Here is a 17,618-nt window from a genome sequence, read left to right as displayed (position 1 = left end):
TGCTCTACCGCTGAGCCACAGAACCTTCCCTGGACCACAGGTTCCACATCCCTGACTTAGGACGTCCCCCTAGCATCACGAGGACCAGCTTCTTTCTGTCCACATCGATCTGCATGCACACAGAGAGGGAAACGAAGCGAAGCCCTCGTTTCTGAAGGCAAAAGGCTCTGGGGGGTGGCTGCTGGATGATCTCGCAGCTGTCCTGTTCATGAACGGGGAAGAGATGAACAATTCTCTAAACGGGCGAAATTCACAAGCTGCCGAACCTCGTTTAGCTCAGTTGTGCCAGGGGGGAAAAGCCTTAACCCATGAACCTCTCCCACGGGGACCCACTTAGCACCAGGCTTTATGCGTTGGGGTTAGCCGCTGCCGCAGGCAAAAAACAAACAAGAGCAGCTGGAGTGGAGTTTAATGTTTGGAAAGATGGGCTGCGTTAACAGGCCTGCGGTTTTTCTCCACACCGTGGCTGAGACCAGCGAGGTAGGGCCCACGGGCCAGCTGCAAGCGCTTCGAGACAGAGGTTCGCCCACGTCAGCCATCTCTCCATGAGCTCCAACATCTGAATAAATATTAACAGGAAGAAAGCCTCTGTTCAGGTGATCAGGTTCAGACAGCACCAGAAAACCTGCTTTCTGGGCTTGCAGAATTTCCCCCGCAGGGCTCTGAGCCGGAAGCGAAAGTAAGGATAGCGACTCCGGTGGGAACTCCGACACCCAGAGAGAGGCGCCAAATAGAAGATTCTCCTCTTGCGAACTCCACACGGTATACGAGGGGAGACTCTCCCGCAGGTCAGCCCCACTTAGGTGCAACAATTCCCCCCAGCACTGGCCAGGTAGCTCTCATAGTTCTCCTCGCAGCGTCGGACGCAGCGGCAGAAATAGCTAGGGTCAGCAATGGCCTCCAGGAGGTCTGTTTGAACCAGGCAGATGTTGTACAGCTCAGAGGTGGGGGTCGTGCGGAGACAGCTGCTTCCTCGCCCTGTGAACACCTGCCGGGTAAAAGAAGAGAAAGCCAAAATTCTGAGGCCGTGGATGCGACAGAGGAGCCCAAAGAAGGTGGCAACAGAAGAACAAGCTGCCAGCCAGCCCACCCCTCTCCTCTTTCACTCTGGGTGGCAACATGTCTCCTTGGGTGAGACAGAGAGGTGTTGGACCTCAAGGGTAGCCCAGAAGCCCCTTCTCTTCAGAAGCCAGACAGTCTGGATGCCACAAAATTGGAGACGGTCCAGCCCAAGGAACAGGAAACAGATTAAGGCTCTTAGAACACAAGTAGTAATGGCAGAGGGTGCCAATGAGCGTGTGCAGAGTGGCACCCCCTCAATACGGAGAAGTAAGAGGCTACCTGGCTATGATGAGGGGTTAGGAGGAAGGAATTCCAGAAGAGAGCCTGTGGCTTCCAGCAGGCCTGAGCCCTCATTAGAAAGTGAAGCTGGCTAGGACAACAGCAGGGAAAGGGAACTTTCGGCCTCTCGGACACTATTTCCTCCAGCAAGCATTCAGTCCAGAGAGTGTCAAACATGCCAACAAATACATCACGAGCGGCTCAAGTCCTGGGATCTCATGAGTGGCCTTTGGGCTGCAAGCTATGGCTCAAACTTGTATGGCGGGGGGGGGGGGGGGCGACGACGATGACTTTGTAGTAACTTGCTTTGGGTTCCCTCTCACTGGAAGGAGTTCTGCAAGCCACTCTTCCTGAAAGCACTCCTTGTGGAAGATGCAGAATGGCGAAGCCCTTCAAATGCATTGGCTTTCAGCTTGCGTGGCAGCAGGGTCCTCTCCTACCCCGATCTGCATATAGACTACTCCTAAGGAAAGGACGCGGGTGGCGCTGTGGGTTAAACCAGAGCCTAGGACTTGCCGATCAGAAGGTCGGTGGTTCGAATCCCTGCGACGGGGTGAGCTCCCATTGCTCGGTCCCTGCTCCTGCCAAGCTAGCAGCTCGAAAGCACGTCAAAGTGCAAGTAGATAAATAGGTACCGCTCTGGCGGGAAGGTAAATGGCGTTTCCGTGCGCTGCTCTGGTTCACCAGAAGCGGCTTAGTCATGCTGGCCACATGACCCAGAAGCTGTACGCCGGCTCCCTCGGCCAATAAAGCGAGATGAGCGCCGCAAACCCAGAGTCAGCCACGACTGGACTTAACGGTCAGGGGTCCCTTTACCCTTACCTTTAAGGAAAACACAGAACGTTGTTCCCTGTATAATCTTCAATCTTGGTTCATGTCCTCACTGAACAGCACCTAAAGTGGCCCGATCTATAGGAGCTTTAGGTTGCGGAAGGGGAAATTGAACCGACATCCCCTCCTGCCGGAGCCCTTGACTGAAAACATGCACAGGTCCCCAGTCCTCCCTTCTGCGCAGCCTTGAAATGCGTCACAGCCCTCTCTTGCCCTGAATCTAGCAGGCAACCTCCAGGAAGCAAAGAACAGACCAAAAAACTATACCAGGGGAGAGCAAGCTGGAGCATGTTGTGTTATTACAGTCATTATTATCCGCCGCATTTTTACACTAAGGTGTCTCAAAGCGACTTGCACAATAAAAACAGAAATAGCCCAGACGATAAAACCGGCGATAAAAATAGCAACGGCCAGAAATAAAGGAATGTGATCCATGCACTGAAGAGGAAAAAGTGGGATCGAGATGGAGGCTGACCTGCAAGTGGCCTCTGAAGCCAACCGATTTGATCGGGAGTCTGCAGAAGCGCCAAAGGTCACCTCCACAGCATTCTCTCTAAATATAATTTGGCCCAGGGTCGTGCGGCCAGGGGTGGATGAGGAACTGCTGCCCTGCTCAGCAAAACAGGGGCTCAAACATTCTGCAGATAGGGCAGAGGAGACGCCGGGAGCTTTTCGCCTCTAGTGCAAAGAGCTCTTTGCGTTAACTGATCGGCTATTAAGTACTGAATGCAAAGGAAGGAAACTTCCTTTATTTCCAAAACTGAGGGGCAGATAGCATCCCTTCCCATGCGCAGCAGAGAGCCCCAGGAGGCCATTGTCATGGCTGGACTCCAGCAGGAACCAATTAACCTTTCCTGCCCAGCCGTTCCTCATTCTGCCAGCCCAGCCGGTGCCAGTGTATTCCCTCCCATGCCCTCTTGGGAGGGTACACTCTCAGTCATGCACAAAGAGAGCTGCCACAATGGCCAGATCCTTCCCACTCCTCTCCCCAGAATCTCACTTCTGAGCATGCTCCTCTGGGGAAGCTGCCCTTTAAGCACAGAGGGCTGTGAATGAGCTTCAGGCCGCTCGGAGGCAGGATGCTGGGCCACGGCAGGCGGCAGGGGTGACTCACGCCAGCAAGAGCACGCAGCACGCACCTGCAGTTCTGTGCAAGCAGTCTCCTCTGCTCACCTGTGGTTTAAACAGGCAGCTGGCTTATCCCTTCCACCCTGTTCTGCATCTCCTTTGGGGCTGCCCAAGGGTTTCCCCTGACCAAGCTAGGCGTTTGGAAGGCAGCTCTGCCATCTAAGGGCGGCCCAGGGTTTCAGAGGTGGATGTCAGAGGGGCATGTCTTTGCTCTGTCTCAAAGCTCTGGCCACAATCCTTCACCGGCCCAGTCTAGCCCACCTCCCAGGGATGTCGTGAAGATAAGAGAATTATAAAGAGGCTATGATCTGGTAAGTGGGGTGGTTTTTGTTTGTTTCTACACTGGAATATTTTAGAGCAACGATCCATGGCAACGCTACCCGAGGGTGGATGATGGTGTCGGCATCGTTCAGGCGAATGTTGTCATCGATACAGATATGGTGGGTGCTTGTGTCGTGAGGGTCGATCCAAAGGGGCTTCCCTCCTCGGCTGGAGAACTGGTTCCTGGCCCACCTGAACACACACACAGAGAGGGGGGGGGATCAGAACTTTTATGGGGATTTTTCCTAGGTTGCTGAAGCGAGAGTCTGTGATGAATCTTAGCAAAGACCCCACCAGCCCACCTTGTCCCCTCCAATGCAACGAATGGAAACGAGAAGGCAAGAAATGTATTGCATGCAGTCATCATAAGGGTCAAGCTGGACTATTCTTTCTGCATACAAATACCAACTCAATTAATACATCTATTCTTATCCTACACAATTTATTCTGCTTTCACGGTTCAGCATTTGAGAAGATTTAGATTACTTTTGACAAGGAATGAGATGATAAAAAAAGAAAAGGTTCAGGTCGATGGCGGACAGGGACTAAGAGCCAAAAAAGATGGATAGAAGTTGCGTTGGCTGTTCATGATCCAGCTCTTCAGCACGGGAACCTCCCTCTCATTTCAGAGCTCTCTCGTGAGAATACAAAAACATTTCCAATCTCCTGTGCAAAAGAAACCTGCTTCTTCAAAATCATATTTGAAAAGCTTCTTAGGCTACCACCACAGGACCCTGCATGGGAGGGGAAACTGCGAACAGGTATGCATAATTCTCAGTGCAGGACTTCACATGCAATAGCAGCTATTTGTGCTCCAGGTACCACAGAACCCAGAAAAGGGTGCAGGAAGGGCTGCCAGTGTCTGCTGAAGGGCTCAGGCAGCGCAAGCCTTCCAGTACTCAAAACAAATAGATGCTCAAGTATTACAACTGGGTTGTGCTCAGCTTTGGCTGGCTACATTGTCAGATGGCCCAAGAGTCCGTCTTTTCTAAATCACAAAACTAACGGGTTTGCTCAAAGCTTCCGGTGGCTCAGACTGTGTGTCAAAGCAAGAGAGTTATTCCCAAGAGAACTACCTGGATTTAGCACAGTCCATTCCCTGCCGCTCCCTTTTTTATTTTTTTTACTGGTACAGGACAAGATGAGCCCTCAGTCCTAATCTCAGCAGCAGAACACGGCAGAGCCAGGTGGAACTTAAAGAACCAATGGCGACTTTGCATTTTAAACAATTGCTCTCAGGTATCTTGGCAGATGTGAGCTCAGTAAGGGAGAGGTGGCGAACCTATGGACCTCCAGACGTCGTTGGACTACAGTTTCCATCAGGCCCACTTAACATGGCCTTTGATCAGGGATCATGGGAGTTGGAGTCCAAGAGACCAGGTTCTCTATCCTGGCGGAAAAGGAAAGGAAGAGGCAAGCAAACATGTCTCAGCCCTGCAGGAATGTCAGGATGGAGACAGGGGGAAAGGGAGGAATCACTTTCTTTCTTTCTTTCTTTCTTTCTTTCTTTCTTTCTTCTTCTTAATAATAATATTAATAATATCATCATCATCATATTATCATTATTATTAGGATTTATACCAACCGTCTTTCTCCAAAGGAGCCCAGAGTGGCAAATGTATTGTGTGCATGCAACAAAGTCTCCTTGTGCATCGAGAGTTCCCCCTGACTCTACTACCCTATGCCCCTTAAACCTGTTCTGGGTTTTCCTCCAACCTGCCAGAGCAGATTTAGTGCACAGGTGTGTGGGGGCAGGGAGTCCCATTGCACAAGGGGACCTTGATCCATGCATGCAGCAACTTAGCTGAATCCCGCCCTACAATACTAATGCAATTAAAACTTCTAAAAACATTGGACGCTCAAACACACCCTAATTTATACCAGCCGTCCCCTACCTGATCCTCTACAACTGTTCCGGACGACAACCCCCCCAGTCCCAGCCGGGATAATCAGGGATAATGGGATATAGTCCAACAGCATTGGGAGAGGGGGCGCCACGTTGGGAAGGCTGTTTTAGACCACAGTCACTTGCCTGGCTCAAAAACGACTGTCATGTGAGGCCAGGACACAAGAAATTTGTGTGCTGGTGGGGCAATTTTAAAAGTCTGGCCAAGCTGGGGTTTTTTGAAAGCCACTATAAATGAATCACGGACATCACCCTAAGTAAAAGCACATCAGTCGCCACAGGCTAAGAAGCAAGCCGCCATTCTTATCCCTCACCAGTCAAAGTGATCCTGGAAGCCACAAAGACCTTCCCTGGAGCTGAAGTAGAGGTACAGTTTCCTGTCGCCATCTTCACTGGAGAGCCGCCCTGCTCCCTGCGTCAACACCACCTTTTGCTTGCTGCAACGTATCGTTCCAGGACTGACATCCACCGGCAGCTGCCATAGGAGGGGTGAAAAAAGCAAATGAAACACAGATCCTGTCAAGCTCTCAACAGCAAACTTGAGGTCATCAAAGCAGAGCATTGTGTGCACTGAGATGAGGAATCACCCTGAACTGGACCCGAGGATCAAGGGCGTTGCACTGGCGGAGGAAGGCAGGTGCGGGGGGTGCGGTGCACAACAGGTGCCAGCTGTGAGGGCGGATGACATCGCCTCGCCACCCACCCTCACTCGCTGTGTAGGCGGCAGGTTGCTAGTGACGATGCTGCCGCAGGCGGCTAGTGACGCCCCCCCAACACTAGCCACATGGGTGGCTAGCCCCACCCCCACGGGACGGCTAGCCCCGCCCCGCCCTGGGTGCCAGGGCAGGTAGCTCCGCCCCTGGGACGTTGTCCCACCTGGATGCAGAAGAGGGCTGTCCCACCAAATGGATTAAGGTCTCCTTCAGCCTTCCCCAACCTAGTGCTCTGTCCCTGTTTTGGACTACAACTCCCATCAGCCCCCACCAATTTGCCCAAGAGTTTGGATTTGATATCCTGCTTTATCACTACCCGAAGGAGTCTCAAAGCAGCAAACATTCTCCTTTCCCTTCCTCCCCCACAACAAACACTCTGTGAGGTGAGTGGGGCTGAGAGACTTCAAAGAAGTGTGACTGGCCCAAGGTCACCCAGCAGCTGCATGTGGAGGAGCGGAGACGCGAACCCGGTTCTCCAGATTACGAGACTACCGCTCTTAACCACTACACCACACTGGCTCTCAGGATGTCACGAGTTGGAGTTCAACAACACTGGGTACTCGGCTGGCTACTTCCATGAGACCAGCAGAAACTTTCTCGACTTGCGTGTGAATGTTCTGCTCACATCAAACAGTGTTGCATGTTAAACCTGGAGCTGAAATGGATGTAAGGGCCAAGCAGTCCCTTTTCCATAGCCGGATGCCTTGGGAAGTAGGGAATAAGAACAACAGCCTGTTGTGTGCTACCAATATCTGATCTTGACATAAATACTGTTCCTGGGTATGGATCTCAACTGCAACAGCTGGAGAACCCATGCAGTATAATGGACAGCAAACTCTATTGCAGAGATCTGGGTGGAAATGTCCACTCAGTCATGAAATTTACACAGGGCAGCTTTGGGCCGGTCCCGCACCATTAGCCAAACCTACCTCACAAGTATAAAAATGGGATCGCCCCCTGAGCGCAATGGAGGAATGGTGAGATAGAAATGTAATACATTAAGTAATAAATATAATTGCATTACCATCAAACATCCCCTAACAGATCACAAAGGTTGCCATAGCTGAATTCTCTCGGCAGCTGGCAGTGTACCAGAACTGATGAATGTGGCAAAAGTTCAGTCCTTAACAACACTGAAATTTACTCACATTTAATTCCAATTATAAAGGAAGGCTTTAGCGGTGTCAAAATATTTATTTGGTCCTCTCAAATCCCACTAAGCATCAACGGATGGCAGAATTTGTCTCTTTTCGTGCATCAAATGCCTTCTGTCTAAGCAGAGAGCCAGCACGGTCCAATCTTGTGGACAGTGTTTTGGACTTCAATCAAATGCCGCCTTAGTCACCATCTTGGCAAGCTCGTTCTTGTTTGCTTCAGTTTCTCATCTGTAAAATGGGAACATTAAGTGCCCCAAGCTGCACAAGGAGTACAAGCTAAAGTCTGCAGTGCTCTACCCTTCAAACCTAGCTAAATAAAATAGGGCCTAGGATTCAGAGAAATGTGGCAAATGGAGGATCCACAGGTGCTTAAGAATGGAAAGGTAGGTACAGGGGCCCATAGCAAGGGCACAGGAAGCTCTGCAAGCTAGAAACAGACCACCTCAAGATCATTTAAGTCATAACCACGCTTTCCCAGTTCTTGAATATTTAGCCCATTATTCAGAAGCTTCACTTTGGAAGTACAGAGACCAAAAACCTGCTATTTTTAATGAAAGCTGAATTCCTCCAGGATTCCAGCAAAGCCACCAGGATTCTTCACTTTCAAACAAGATATTGCAATGTATAATGTTGGCAGCCTTGGTCCCCAAAGCGCAAAGGAGAGTCCCTATCAAATCCAAAGCTCCACACCTCCAGTATTATATTCATTTCTTATCGGGCAGCCTAATTAAATAATGCCGGATTTAATTTTGGCTGCCTACCCTTCAGAGAGAGGAAGCAATCAGCTGTGAGCTTGGCAGGATTTCCTAGAGGAGGGAAGAAGAAGAAGAAGAAGAAGAAGAAGAAGAAGAGGAGGAGGAGGAGTTTGGACTTGATATCCTGCCTTTCACTCCCCTTAAGGTAGCCTTAACCTGCATCTCATAGGATGCCAACAGAGACTCCTAAAGCCTGCCGAGAGGCTGCATGGAAGGCCGGGACCTGGGAGACCAGGGTTCAAATCCCCACTCAGCCATGAAGCTCTTGGGCCTTGGGCCACTTACTGCACCTGAGGTTAACCTACCCCACAGGATTGTTGTAGGGATAAAGGAGGATGGGGAGAACCAGGTATGCCACCTTGAGCTCCTTGGTGGGATACAAAGGCAATAAATAAAGAGGTGTCTTCAGCGGAAGGGCATCCTGAAAACTGAACAAACAAAAAAGGCAGAAGGCACGGGGATCAAAGAGCCTCAGCCAAGCTTGCTGGCCGTGCGGAAAAGGCAGGTCGTGACTAAAGCAGCAAAAGCAATGGAGGAATCCATAGAATCATAGAATTGTCGAGTTGGAAAAGACCCCAAGCATCATCTAGTTCAACCCCCTGCAATGCAGGAATCTAAAATGTCCCTGACCATTAGGTCCAGTCGTGGCCGACTCTGGGGTTGCGGTGCTCATCTCACTTTATTGGCCGAGGGAGCCGGCGTCCAGCTTCCGGGTCATGTGGCCAGCATGGCTAAGCCGCTTCTGGCGAACCAGAGCAGCACACGGAAACGCCATTTACCTTCCCGCCAGAGCGGTACCTATTTATCTACTTGCACTTTGACGTGCTTTCAAATTGCTAGGTTGGCAGGAGCAGGGACCGAGCAATGGGCGCTCACCCCATGGCGGGGATTCGAACCGCCGACCTTCTGATCGGCAAGTCCTAGGCTCTGTGGTTTAACCCACAGTGCCACCCGCGTCCCTAAAATGTCCATAACAGATGCTTAAAAACCTCCAAGGAAGGAGAGTCCACAGCCTCCCGAGGGAGACTGTCCCAGGATGATCTTTTTCTGCCCACTCACCGAGACGTCCCGCAGCGCAGGGAAGTGGGGGTGCTCCCCCTCCAGGGCGCAGCGCACTGCCTTCAGGACGCGAGCCAAGTCCGTGCCAAAGGTGCGGAAGACGACGGCAAAGTGCCTCCCTTCCCGGCGCAGGCTCTCCAAGAGGTGGAAGAAGGAAGGCAGCACCAAGTGGTAGCGCTTTCCCCGCTGGCCGGGGATGGAGAGCAGCGGGTGAGGCTGCCCCTGCCACTCCAGAAGCTGCAGGTGGCGCTTGTGGAGATCGCGGAACTTCCTCCCGGGGGGCGTGTCCGTGAATCGGGTGTTGCGGCCGTACTGGGAGTAAAAAGTCACGGCGCCCGGGCAGGGAGGGAGCAACGAGGGGGACTCGCTCAGCCACTGCCACTTGCCTGGAAGGAAAGAGGAAGGAGGTGAGTTGAGGGCAGGGGTCAGCAAACTTTTTCAGCAGGGGGCCAGTCCACTGTCCCTCAGACCTTGTGGGGGGCCGGACTATATTTTGAAGAAAAAATGAACAAATTCCTATGCCCCACAAATAACCCAGAGATGCATTTTAAATAAAAGCATATACATTCTACTCATGTAAAAACAAGCTGATTCCTGGGCCGGATTTAGAAGGCGATTGGGCTAGATCCGGCCCCCAGGCCTTAGTTTGCCTACCCATGGTTTAGGGTCTAAAGGAAGGAGGAACTATCTCTCGCTCTTCCATTGATGGGCTCACACACTGTCCTGGGCCGTAAGTCCCAGCACAGGTTCACTTTCACCTTCAAAGCCAACTCGAAGCCTGGGAAGGGGACAGAGCTTGCCAACAAAACAACAAAACATCTGCTTTGAATGCAGAAGGCACCAGCATCTCACAGGAAATTAAGAGCCTACTGGATCAGGCCAATGCCCCCCCTGGTCCAGCATCCTGTTCTCACAGTGGCCAACCAGGTGCAGGATTCGAGCACAAGAGCACTCTCCCCTCCCGCATAATCTCAGAGTTTGGCTGGGAAAGACTCCCTGCACGAAAACCTGGAATGCCACTGCCAGTGCCTAGAATGCACAGAGCTCAGCGCGTAGAGTGCCCTAAATAAGGATCTCCTTTACAGCAACCTGTGCCAGCCTGGTGCCCTCCAGATGTTTTAGTCTACCATGCTCATCGACCCAAGCTAGCACATCCTAATGGGAATTGGGAGTCCAAACATCTGGAGGGCACCAGGTTGGCAAAGGCTGCTTCCATGCTTCCGCAACAGCCTTTTATTGAATACCTTTTTTTAAAAAAAGTGGGGGGGCTGGTGGAAGGAAGAGAACAATGCGCAGTGAAGTAGAATACAAATCTCTCATGCAAGTGGCGACAGTTCAGACAGAGGGCATCTGAAGTCAAACAGCTTAGCCAAGTACATGTTAATTTTAACTTCTTGGTGCTCCCGCATGTGTGCGAGAGAGAGTTGGCAGGCGGCTTTAACCTAATTCTGAAGAGACCAACAATATGTAAATGTGCCTGGGCGAGATGCAGGATGCAACAGCTCCTTTGATAAGGTTCCCTTCGCACAGAACAAAACAGCCTGATCTATAAGGAGATTTGGCTCGTGGGCGGCATAATAGCACACAGTGCTGCCTTGCAGCAGAGCGCCAGGCTAGTAGTCTCTTGGTCCAGATCCAAAAAGCCGAGGATGTAGGCAAGTTAGCCTTGAGCCTGGGATGAGATACAATGGGCAGGACTGCCCTGTTTGCTTTCCAATGCTAATGCTGAGAGGGAGGGCAAGTGGAGGTGTCATGAGAGGGTGGGTGGCTACTTCCAGTCCATTTTTAACCCATCTTCCCACCTCCCTGTCCAACCCCTTTTTCCTCTGTGGTATGCAGAGTACAGGTTGGGAGCTTGCCAGAAAGAGGGCAGTACCAACTCAAGGTGGGGGGAAAGCAAGGCAATCATAAAAAGATGCCGAAGAAAACTTTTTTTATTTACAAAAACACTCCATTTTCTATTATTATGTATAATGCATCTGGAAGGCTCTCTTCAAAGACAAAAGAAACCCAACAAGCGACACTTGCTGCCTCTGATGAACAGGACATCATACTTGAAAATGCGTTAGGCATAATAATAGAAAATTGGGAGTGCATTTGTAAATAGATTAATATTATTTTCTTCAACAGCTGGTGAGGGTTGTCATTTTTTGGTTTTGGTGGTTTGCTTGCAAACTTTTTAAATATCTAAAAAACGGGGGGGGGGGTGTAAATTTTTATTCTGAAAGTATGGCCCAGAGTAAAAAGTTTGAGAATCACTGCACTATAATAATAATAATAATAATAATTTATTATTTGTACCCCGCACATCTGCCTGGGCTTCCCCAGCCACTCTGGGCTGCTTCCAACAAAGATTAAAAATACATTAAAATGTCACACATTAAAAACTTCCTTGAACAGGGCTGCCTTCAGATGTCTAGATGTGAATTAGCACAACGGGGGCTTCCCCCAGCCCCACCTTCTCCCCACAGAACAGCACGTGGGGGTAGGAGAGGGGAGACTTCTCCATCAGACATGGAGAGATGCTTGTGCTAACAGAGCAATCTCCTTAGCCCTACATTAAATTATCCCCCAGGCTTCTGCCTCCTTCCCTACACACCCCTTGGCCATACTGTGTTTCTCTGCACCACCTATTCTGAAAATCAAAAATGATTAAAAAAACCACAAGCAATTCTTATTTCTTGCAGTTTCATCCAGCCATTGAACTTAAGTTTTATGTCACAGGAACTGGGATTTCAGCTGCTCGCATGGTCTTACCTGTTGGGTCGATTTCCCCCCAGGTGACAGTACTCAGGAAATAGTTTAGAGCAGCTGTGGGTTCCTGACCGGTGACAGCATCAGACACTACGATAGTGTTGTTTAAGTCTATGTGTAGAACCAGCTTCCGTTTCTTAGGGCTTAAGTTCACCCCGGAAAGAGGGACTAAGCTGGTGGTAGTTCTTGGCTGCTGGCAGTCCATTTCTTCATCTTCTTCTCTTTGGGCAGACTGGCCATGTTGCCCTTCTGCACAGCTAAGATTGGTGACCTGGTTCTCCTCTGCAGAATTTCTTACACCATTCCCAAGACCATCAGTCTCAGAACAAGATTTTCTTTTCATCAAGCTGGTACTACCGGAGACGGGCTGTGTGCCAACTGTTCCAGGAGCCATCTCTGTACATATGGTCATCAGCTTGGGTTTCAAATCGCTCGGATCCGTGTTGGAAATATCATCTCCTGCAGTGCAGCTGCCAGAGAGATCTATCTCCCTTGAAGCCGTTGGGTCACTCATGGGCTGGGATGTATTAGGAGGGAGATGCCGCCTCAGGCTCAACTGTAGGGACAAGAGGAGTAAATGGTCACTATTTTCCCCTATGTCATTCAATGTGAAGCAGAAGCTTATACAGTGGTACCTCAGGTTACATACGATTCAGGTTACAGAGTCCGCTAACCCAGAAATAGTGCTTCAGGTTAAGAACTTTGTTTCAGGATGAGAACAGAAATCGTGCTCCGGCGGCGCGGCAGCAGCAGGAGGTCCCATTAACTAAAGTGGTGCTTCAGGTTAAGAACAGTTTCTTTTCTTTCTTTTTTAAATGATATTTATTAAAAGTTTAAAGATTCCAGAAAGAAGAAATAAAGTTAAACAAAGGAAAACAATACAATACAATACAAAAAAAGCAAAAGACACTACTTTTCTAACAAAACAAAAACAAAAACCATTAAAAACACATCCAATGTTCCCATATCTTAACTTTCATTTACTTGTTTCGACGACTTCCTCACGCCTCCCTTTTTTGTATTCTAGTTCAGTTAGCTATTTCAGCAAATCCTTTCCATCTTTCACATTTTTTGTCCTAAAATTTATCTTAACATAATCTAACCTTATTTTTTCCCCTTTGGCCCATTAACAGTCTATTTTTACTTAATTCTTTATAACAATTTTACTAAAGCCATATAGCTTCATTCCAGCATCCTTCTAACATTCATTAATTCAGGTTAAGAACAGTTTCAGGTTAAGAACGGACCTCCGGAACAAATTAAGTTCTTAACCCGAGGTACCACTGTATAATTAGATCCAGGTTCACTCAGCTATAAAGCCCACTACATGGACATTCTACTGCTCAGCATGGTGAATTGTTGAGACTGAGGCATTGTGGGAATAAAACAGTGTGCTCTGATCAACTTCATAATCTGCACCCTCAATATCCTCTGAGCTAATTTGTGCCATTTCTTTTTATAGATGGGCGATTGAAGCAGAAAAAAAATGTTTACTTTCCCCAGACCACCCCAGCGAAAGCCAATCCACAAATTTGACAAAGCTATCATAATGCGGAGAAAGTGTATTGACTTCCTAAGGTTTGCATGTGTGAGAAGAAACCGGCAAGAAAGTGCATTGAAAGATTTGCATTTATAGAAACCTGCCTCTAACTGATCAATAACTGAGCTGGTTCTGAACTCTAGTTTTAGGAAGGAACATAGGAAGCTGCCTTATACCCAAGCCAGACAACTGCTCCCTCTAGCTCAAGATGATCAACAATGACTGGCGGTGGCTTCCCAAGGTTTTCAGACAGAAGCAATTCCCAGCTCACCCTGGAGATGCTGGGGACTGAATCTGGGAACTTCTGCACTCAAAACACATGCTCTGCCATTGAGAAATGGCCCTTCCTCTCACATGGTTTTTTAGATCACACATGCAACCTACTCCCTTATCTATTCACTAAAATAAATAGGGTTTCTCGTCTGTCAAGATGAATCCAACACTTTACCCACCAGATGCTGTCAATTCTGGAACTAGAACACCGCAGAGACTCCAGCATACAAGGCCTGACTAGGATACACCCAGCACCTTAGATTCACCTGATCTTTCTCCTACGGTTCTTTATGTCCCTCTTTCAAACTGCCCAAGCACTAATTCCCACCATACCTTGCTCATCTGTTTCCTCTCCTACCTGATGTGTTGGTGTACACTCACTCTGTCCCACATAAGCAGACAACCATAAGCAACAGCTTGCAGACATTCCATAGCCACCTGCTCACAAACAAAAGGAAGAACTTTGCATAACTGAACTTAGACAAATCATTGTCATAAGATGTGTGGGAAACAATTAGCAGAGAGAGAGGTTCTTAAAAAAGGGATTAGCTGCTGCCAAACATATGAAGGTAGAGTCTACCCCTCAGAGTCTACTACTCGCCACAATTTAACATGGAACCTCAGCATTCAGGGCACATTTGTATGCAAGAATATTCAGAGATCTTCTCTATGTGTATTTCTGATCACCACATGCAGGAGACAATGGGGAGTCTACCCCCCATTCTTCCTGCTTCTCAGTTTTCCAAAAGCAAAACAAGACAGCCAGTTGGAAAGGACTTGATCTTTGGTCTGATCCAAAAAAGGCAATGCAACTCTGTATTTCCACCTCTGGCAAATACATTTCATACAATATGTAAGGAGGACTGTTATTCCACATCAAAGGCAAAACAGAAGCACCAAATATTTTCTTGCAAGACTCAGAAGCTAAATATTCTACACTGTTCTTTACTCCTACACAAACCTGCCTTAGCTTAAAAACCAAGCAAATTAACCAGACTTGCACAAGGCTGGCCAGCAGTTCCGCTGTGCTTAACGGCACTTGTTGCTTTCAAGCCAGCTCCTGAACCCTAAGGCTGCCCTCTTTCATGTACACACCCTAACGTGGGAATAAAGCTCACCGAACACAGCTTGAGCGGATCTGCAGCAGGTTAAACCCATACTGCAAGGCTGGCGATTACCAGTTTGGTGAGTCCCGCATGTCCACCCACACAAGTCACAGAATCATAGATTTGCAGAGTTGCAAGGGACCACAAGGGTCATCTAGTCCAACCACCTGCAGTGCAGGAACCTTGTTGTCCAACATGGGGCTCAAATCCACAACCCTGAGATTAAGAATCTCATGCTCTTAATAACACTATACAAATTTATACAATACAGTGGTACCTCGGGTTAAGTACTTAATTCGTTCCGGAGGTCCGTTCTTAACCTGAAACTGTTCTTAACCTGAAGCACCACTTTAGCTAATGGGGCCTCCTGTTGCCACCGGGAGCACGATTTCTCTTCTCATCCTGAAGCAAAGTTTTTAACCTGTGGTACTATTTCTGGGTTAGCGGAGTCTGTAACCTGAAGCGTATGTAACCCAAGGTACCACTGTAATGTATGGGAATATCGTATATTGCCATTTGTGTGTGTGCATATTTTCACTTTTGTACGTATCTTGTTTTCCTCCCTCTCACTTTTCCTTCTTTTTTCCTGCATTACTTGATTTCTTTTAACTGAAATCACCTTAATTATATATAGAGAGAGTGAGTGAGTGTGCCTCATGCCCTACCAGCTGAGCTACCCCTCAGGCATGGCAGCAGTTTTCTTAAGCTTCTTATTTCCTCCAGCCCGACCTTAACTGCCTCTAACCCTCTCATGGCACCCCCCTCTTAGCCACCATCACAGGATCCCTCGGCCCAGGGACCCTCTCTCCACACCCAGCCCCGGACCCCCAAGGGTCGGGGGGAGAGGGCAAGTGGGTCCATGAGGCTCGTCCTCTCCCATGGGACCTCTGGTGGGAGGGCGAGGGGTGGGCGAGGGGTGCCCTTCCCCCTCCTCCTTCCCAGCCCTGATCCAGACACGTGACCCAGTCCCGACAGGCACCACCAACAACCGCCATCCCCACCAGCAGCGCTCCCCCTCCCCCACCCGCCCCTTCTTCTCCACCGTTACCAAGATACCGCCGCTGCCCGGCGTCCCACTTCCGCTCCTCCGCCTCCGGCATGTAACCATAGAGGGACTTTTTCGCTCCGCGCCTAGAGACGCCTCTTCCTCCGCTTTTGCGTTTCCTCGTTGCGCTTACGGAGGCTGCGGCGCCCCCTGGCGACTGGACTCCGTTTTCCGCTCAAGTTTGCCGACAGCTGTTCATTGTGGCTGGTTGGTTTTTGCCATTCGAGAGGCTGCTGCGTTGGCTTTGGCACTGGCACGGTGCAAGTTTGATAAGAAAGAAACGACGCTTGGTTTTACACGTGTGCAGCGGATTGAGGAAACACAGCCAGATGGGCGGGGGTATAACTAATAAATTATTATTATTATTATTATTATTATTATTATTATTATTATTAATGCCGCTCCACTTAAGTGAAATAATAATAAGACTTAAGAAAAAGGGGGAAAACACCGCTCCACTTCGGTAGGGAGATGAGCGTTTTTGTTTGTGAATCCCCTGCAAACAGAAAGCTAGCCCATCACGCATAAACATTTCTAGCTTTAAGTTGCTTCTTGCTGTGGTGCTAGCTTTCTAGTTGCAGGGAGGTGTTTGAACAAAAGGGAACGTTCAAAAACAGCATGCCTCACCATCAGAAGAGCCCCTATTCATCGGGAGCGTCTGTGGGTCCCCAGATGTTGTTGGACTACAACTCCCATTATCCCTGAGCTCTGGCCTTGCTAGCTAGGGCTGATGGGAGTTGTAGTTCAACAACATCTGGGGACCTACAGGTCGAGAAAGGCTGGTTTAGACAAATATTTTTAAATGGATTGATCCAACAAACCAATTGTTAAACATGACAACACTACTAAATGCAAGATCTCCGGAAGGAAGTCAGTTGGAATGAACTGACTTGAGGAGCTGGATCAGGCCAATGGCCCAACTATTGCAGCTTCCAGTTCTCCACGTGGCCACCCAGAACCCTGTCGGAAAGCCTTAAGCATGACCTGAAGGCATGCGCACTCCACCTGCCCCGCCCTCCGCCGTGGTTTCCAGCAATTGGTACTTAGAAGCATTACAGTACTGCCCCTTAGTGCAGAAGCAGAGAATAGTCCTGATGGCTAATAGCCATGGATATTTGTCTCCATGAATTTGTGTACTCTCTTAAAGCCATTTAAATTAGTGACCGTTGCTGCCTCCTATGGGAACGAGCTCCGTAGTTTAACTAATCTGATGAACTACAGTTGATTCCATCATTTCAGAACTTTCCTGCCTGAAATACAATTAGAAGCCAAGGACTCACAAGATAATGTCTAGATAAACTCTCCCTATGCCCAATAGCAGGGATGCGGGTGGCGCTGTGGGTTAAACCACAGAGCCTAGGACTTGCCGATCAGAAAGTCGGAGGTTCGAATCCCCGCGACGGGGTGAGCTCCCGTTGCTTGGTCCCTGCTCCTGCCAACCTAGCAGTTCGAAAGCACGTCAAAGTGCAAGTAGATAAATAGGTACCACTCCGGCGGGAAGGTAAACAGTGTTTCCATGCGCTGCTCAGGCTCACCAGAAGTGGCTTAGTCATGCTGGCCACATGACCCGGAAGCTGTACACCGGCTCCCTCAACCAATAAAGCGAGATGAGCGTTGCAACCCCAATGACTGGACCTAATGGTCAGGGGTCCCTTTACCTTTACCTATGCCCAATAGCAGGTGGGATGA

General features: G+C 49.2%; 1 protein-coding gene across 1 annotated transcript; it reads right to left on the bottom strand.

Annotated features, from left to right (window-relative positions):
• Positions 1 to 393: 393 nt before the first annotated feature.
• On the bottom strand, positions 394 to 16,044 carry LOC128408564 (uncharacterized). The gene is made up of 6 exons (XM_053378490.1): positions 15,933 to 16,044; positions 11,969 to 12,521; positions 9,212 to 9,597; positions 5,842 to 6,002; positions 3,681 to 3,813; positions 394 to 988 (listed from the first exon to the last, which is right to left on the bottom strand). Exons 1-6 carry the CDS (start codon positions 15,990 to 15,992, stop codon positions 800 to 802), a joined length of 1,482 nt encoding a protein of 493 aa, XP_053234465.1. The 5' UTR covers positions 15,993 to 16,044; the 3' UTR covers positions 394 to 799.
• Between the last annotated feature and the right edge of the window lie 1,574 nt (positions 16,045 to 17,618).

Source organism: Podarcis raffonei, chromosome 2, assembly GCF_027172205.1.
Source record: "Podarcis raffonei isolate rPodRaf1 chromosome 2, rPodRaf1.pri, whole genome shotgun sequence".
NCBI classification, from domain to species: Eukaryota; Metazoa; Chordata; class Lepidosauria; order Squamata; family Lacertidae; genus Podarcis; species Podarcis raffonei.
Note: the sequence above shows the minus strand (reverse complement) of the source record. Positions and strands in the feature narration are given on the sequence as shown.

Bases quoted from the DNA above. Each gene is read 5' to 3' on its own strand.
- LOC128408564 (XM_053378490.1), bottom strand. From the start codon at position 15,992: ATGGTTACATGCCGGAGGCGGAGGAGCGGAAGTGGGACGCCGGGCAGC. The intron at 3,814-5,841 runs GTGAGGGATAAG...GTGTGTGTTCAG, and splicing joins TTCCAGGATCACTTTGACTG to GTGGGCCAGGAACCAGTTCT. The intron at 989-3,680 runs GTAGCGTTGCCA...TTTACCCGGCAG, and splicing joins ACACCATCATCCACCCTCGG to GTGTTCACAGGGCGAGGAAG.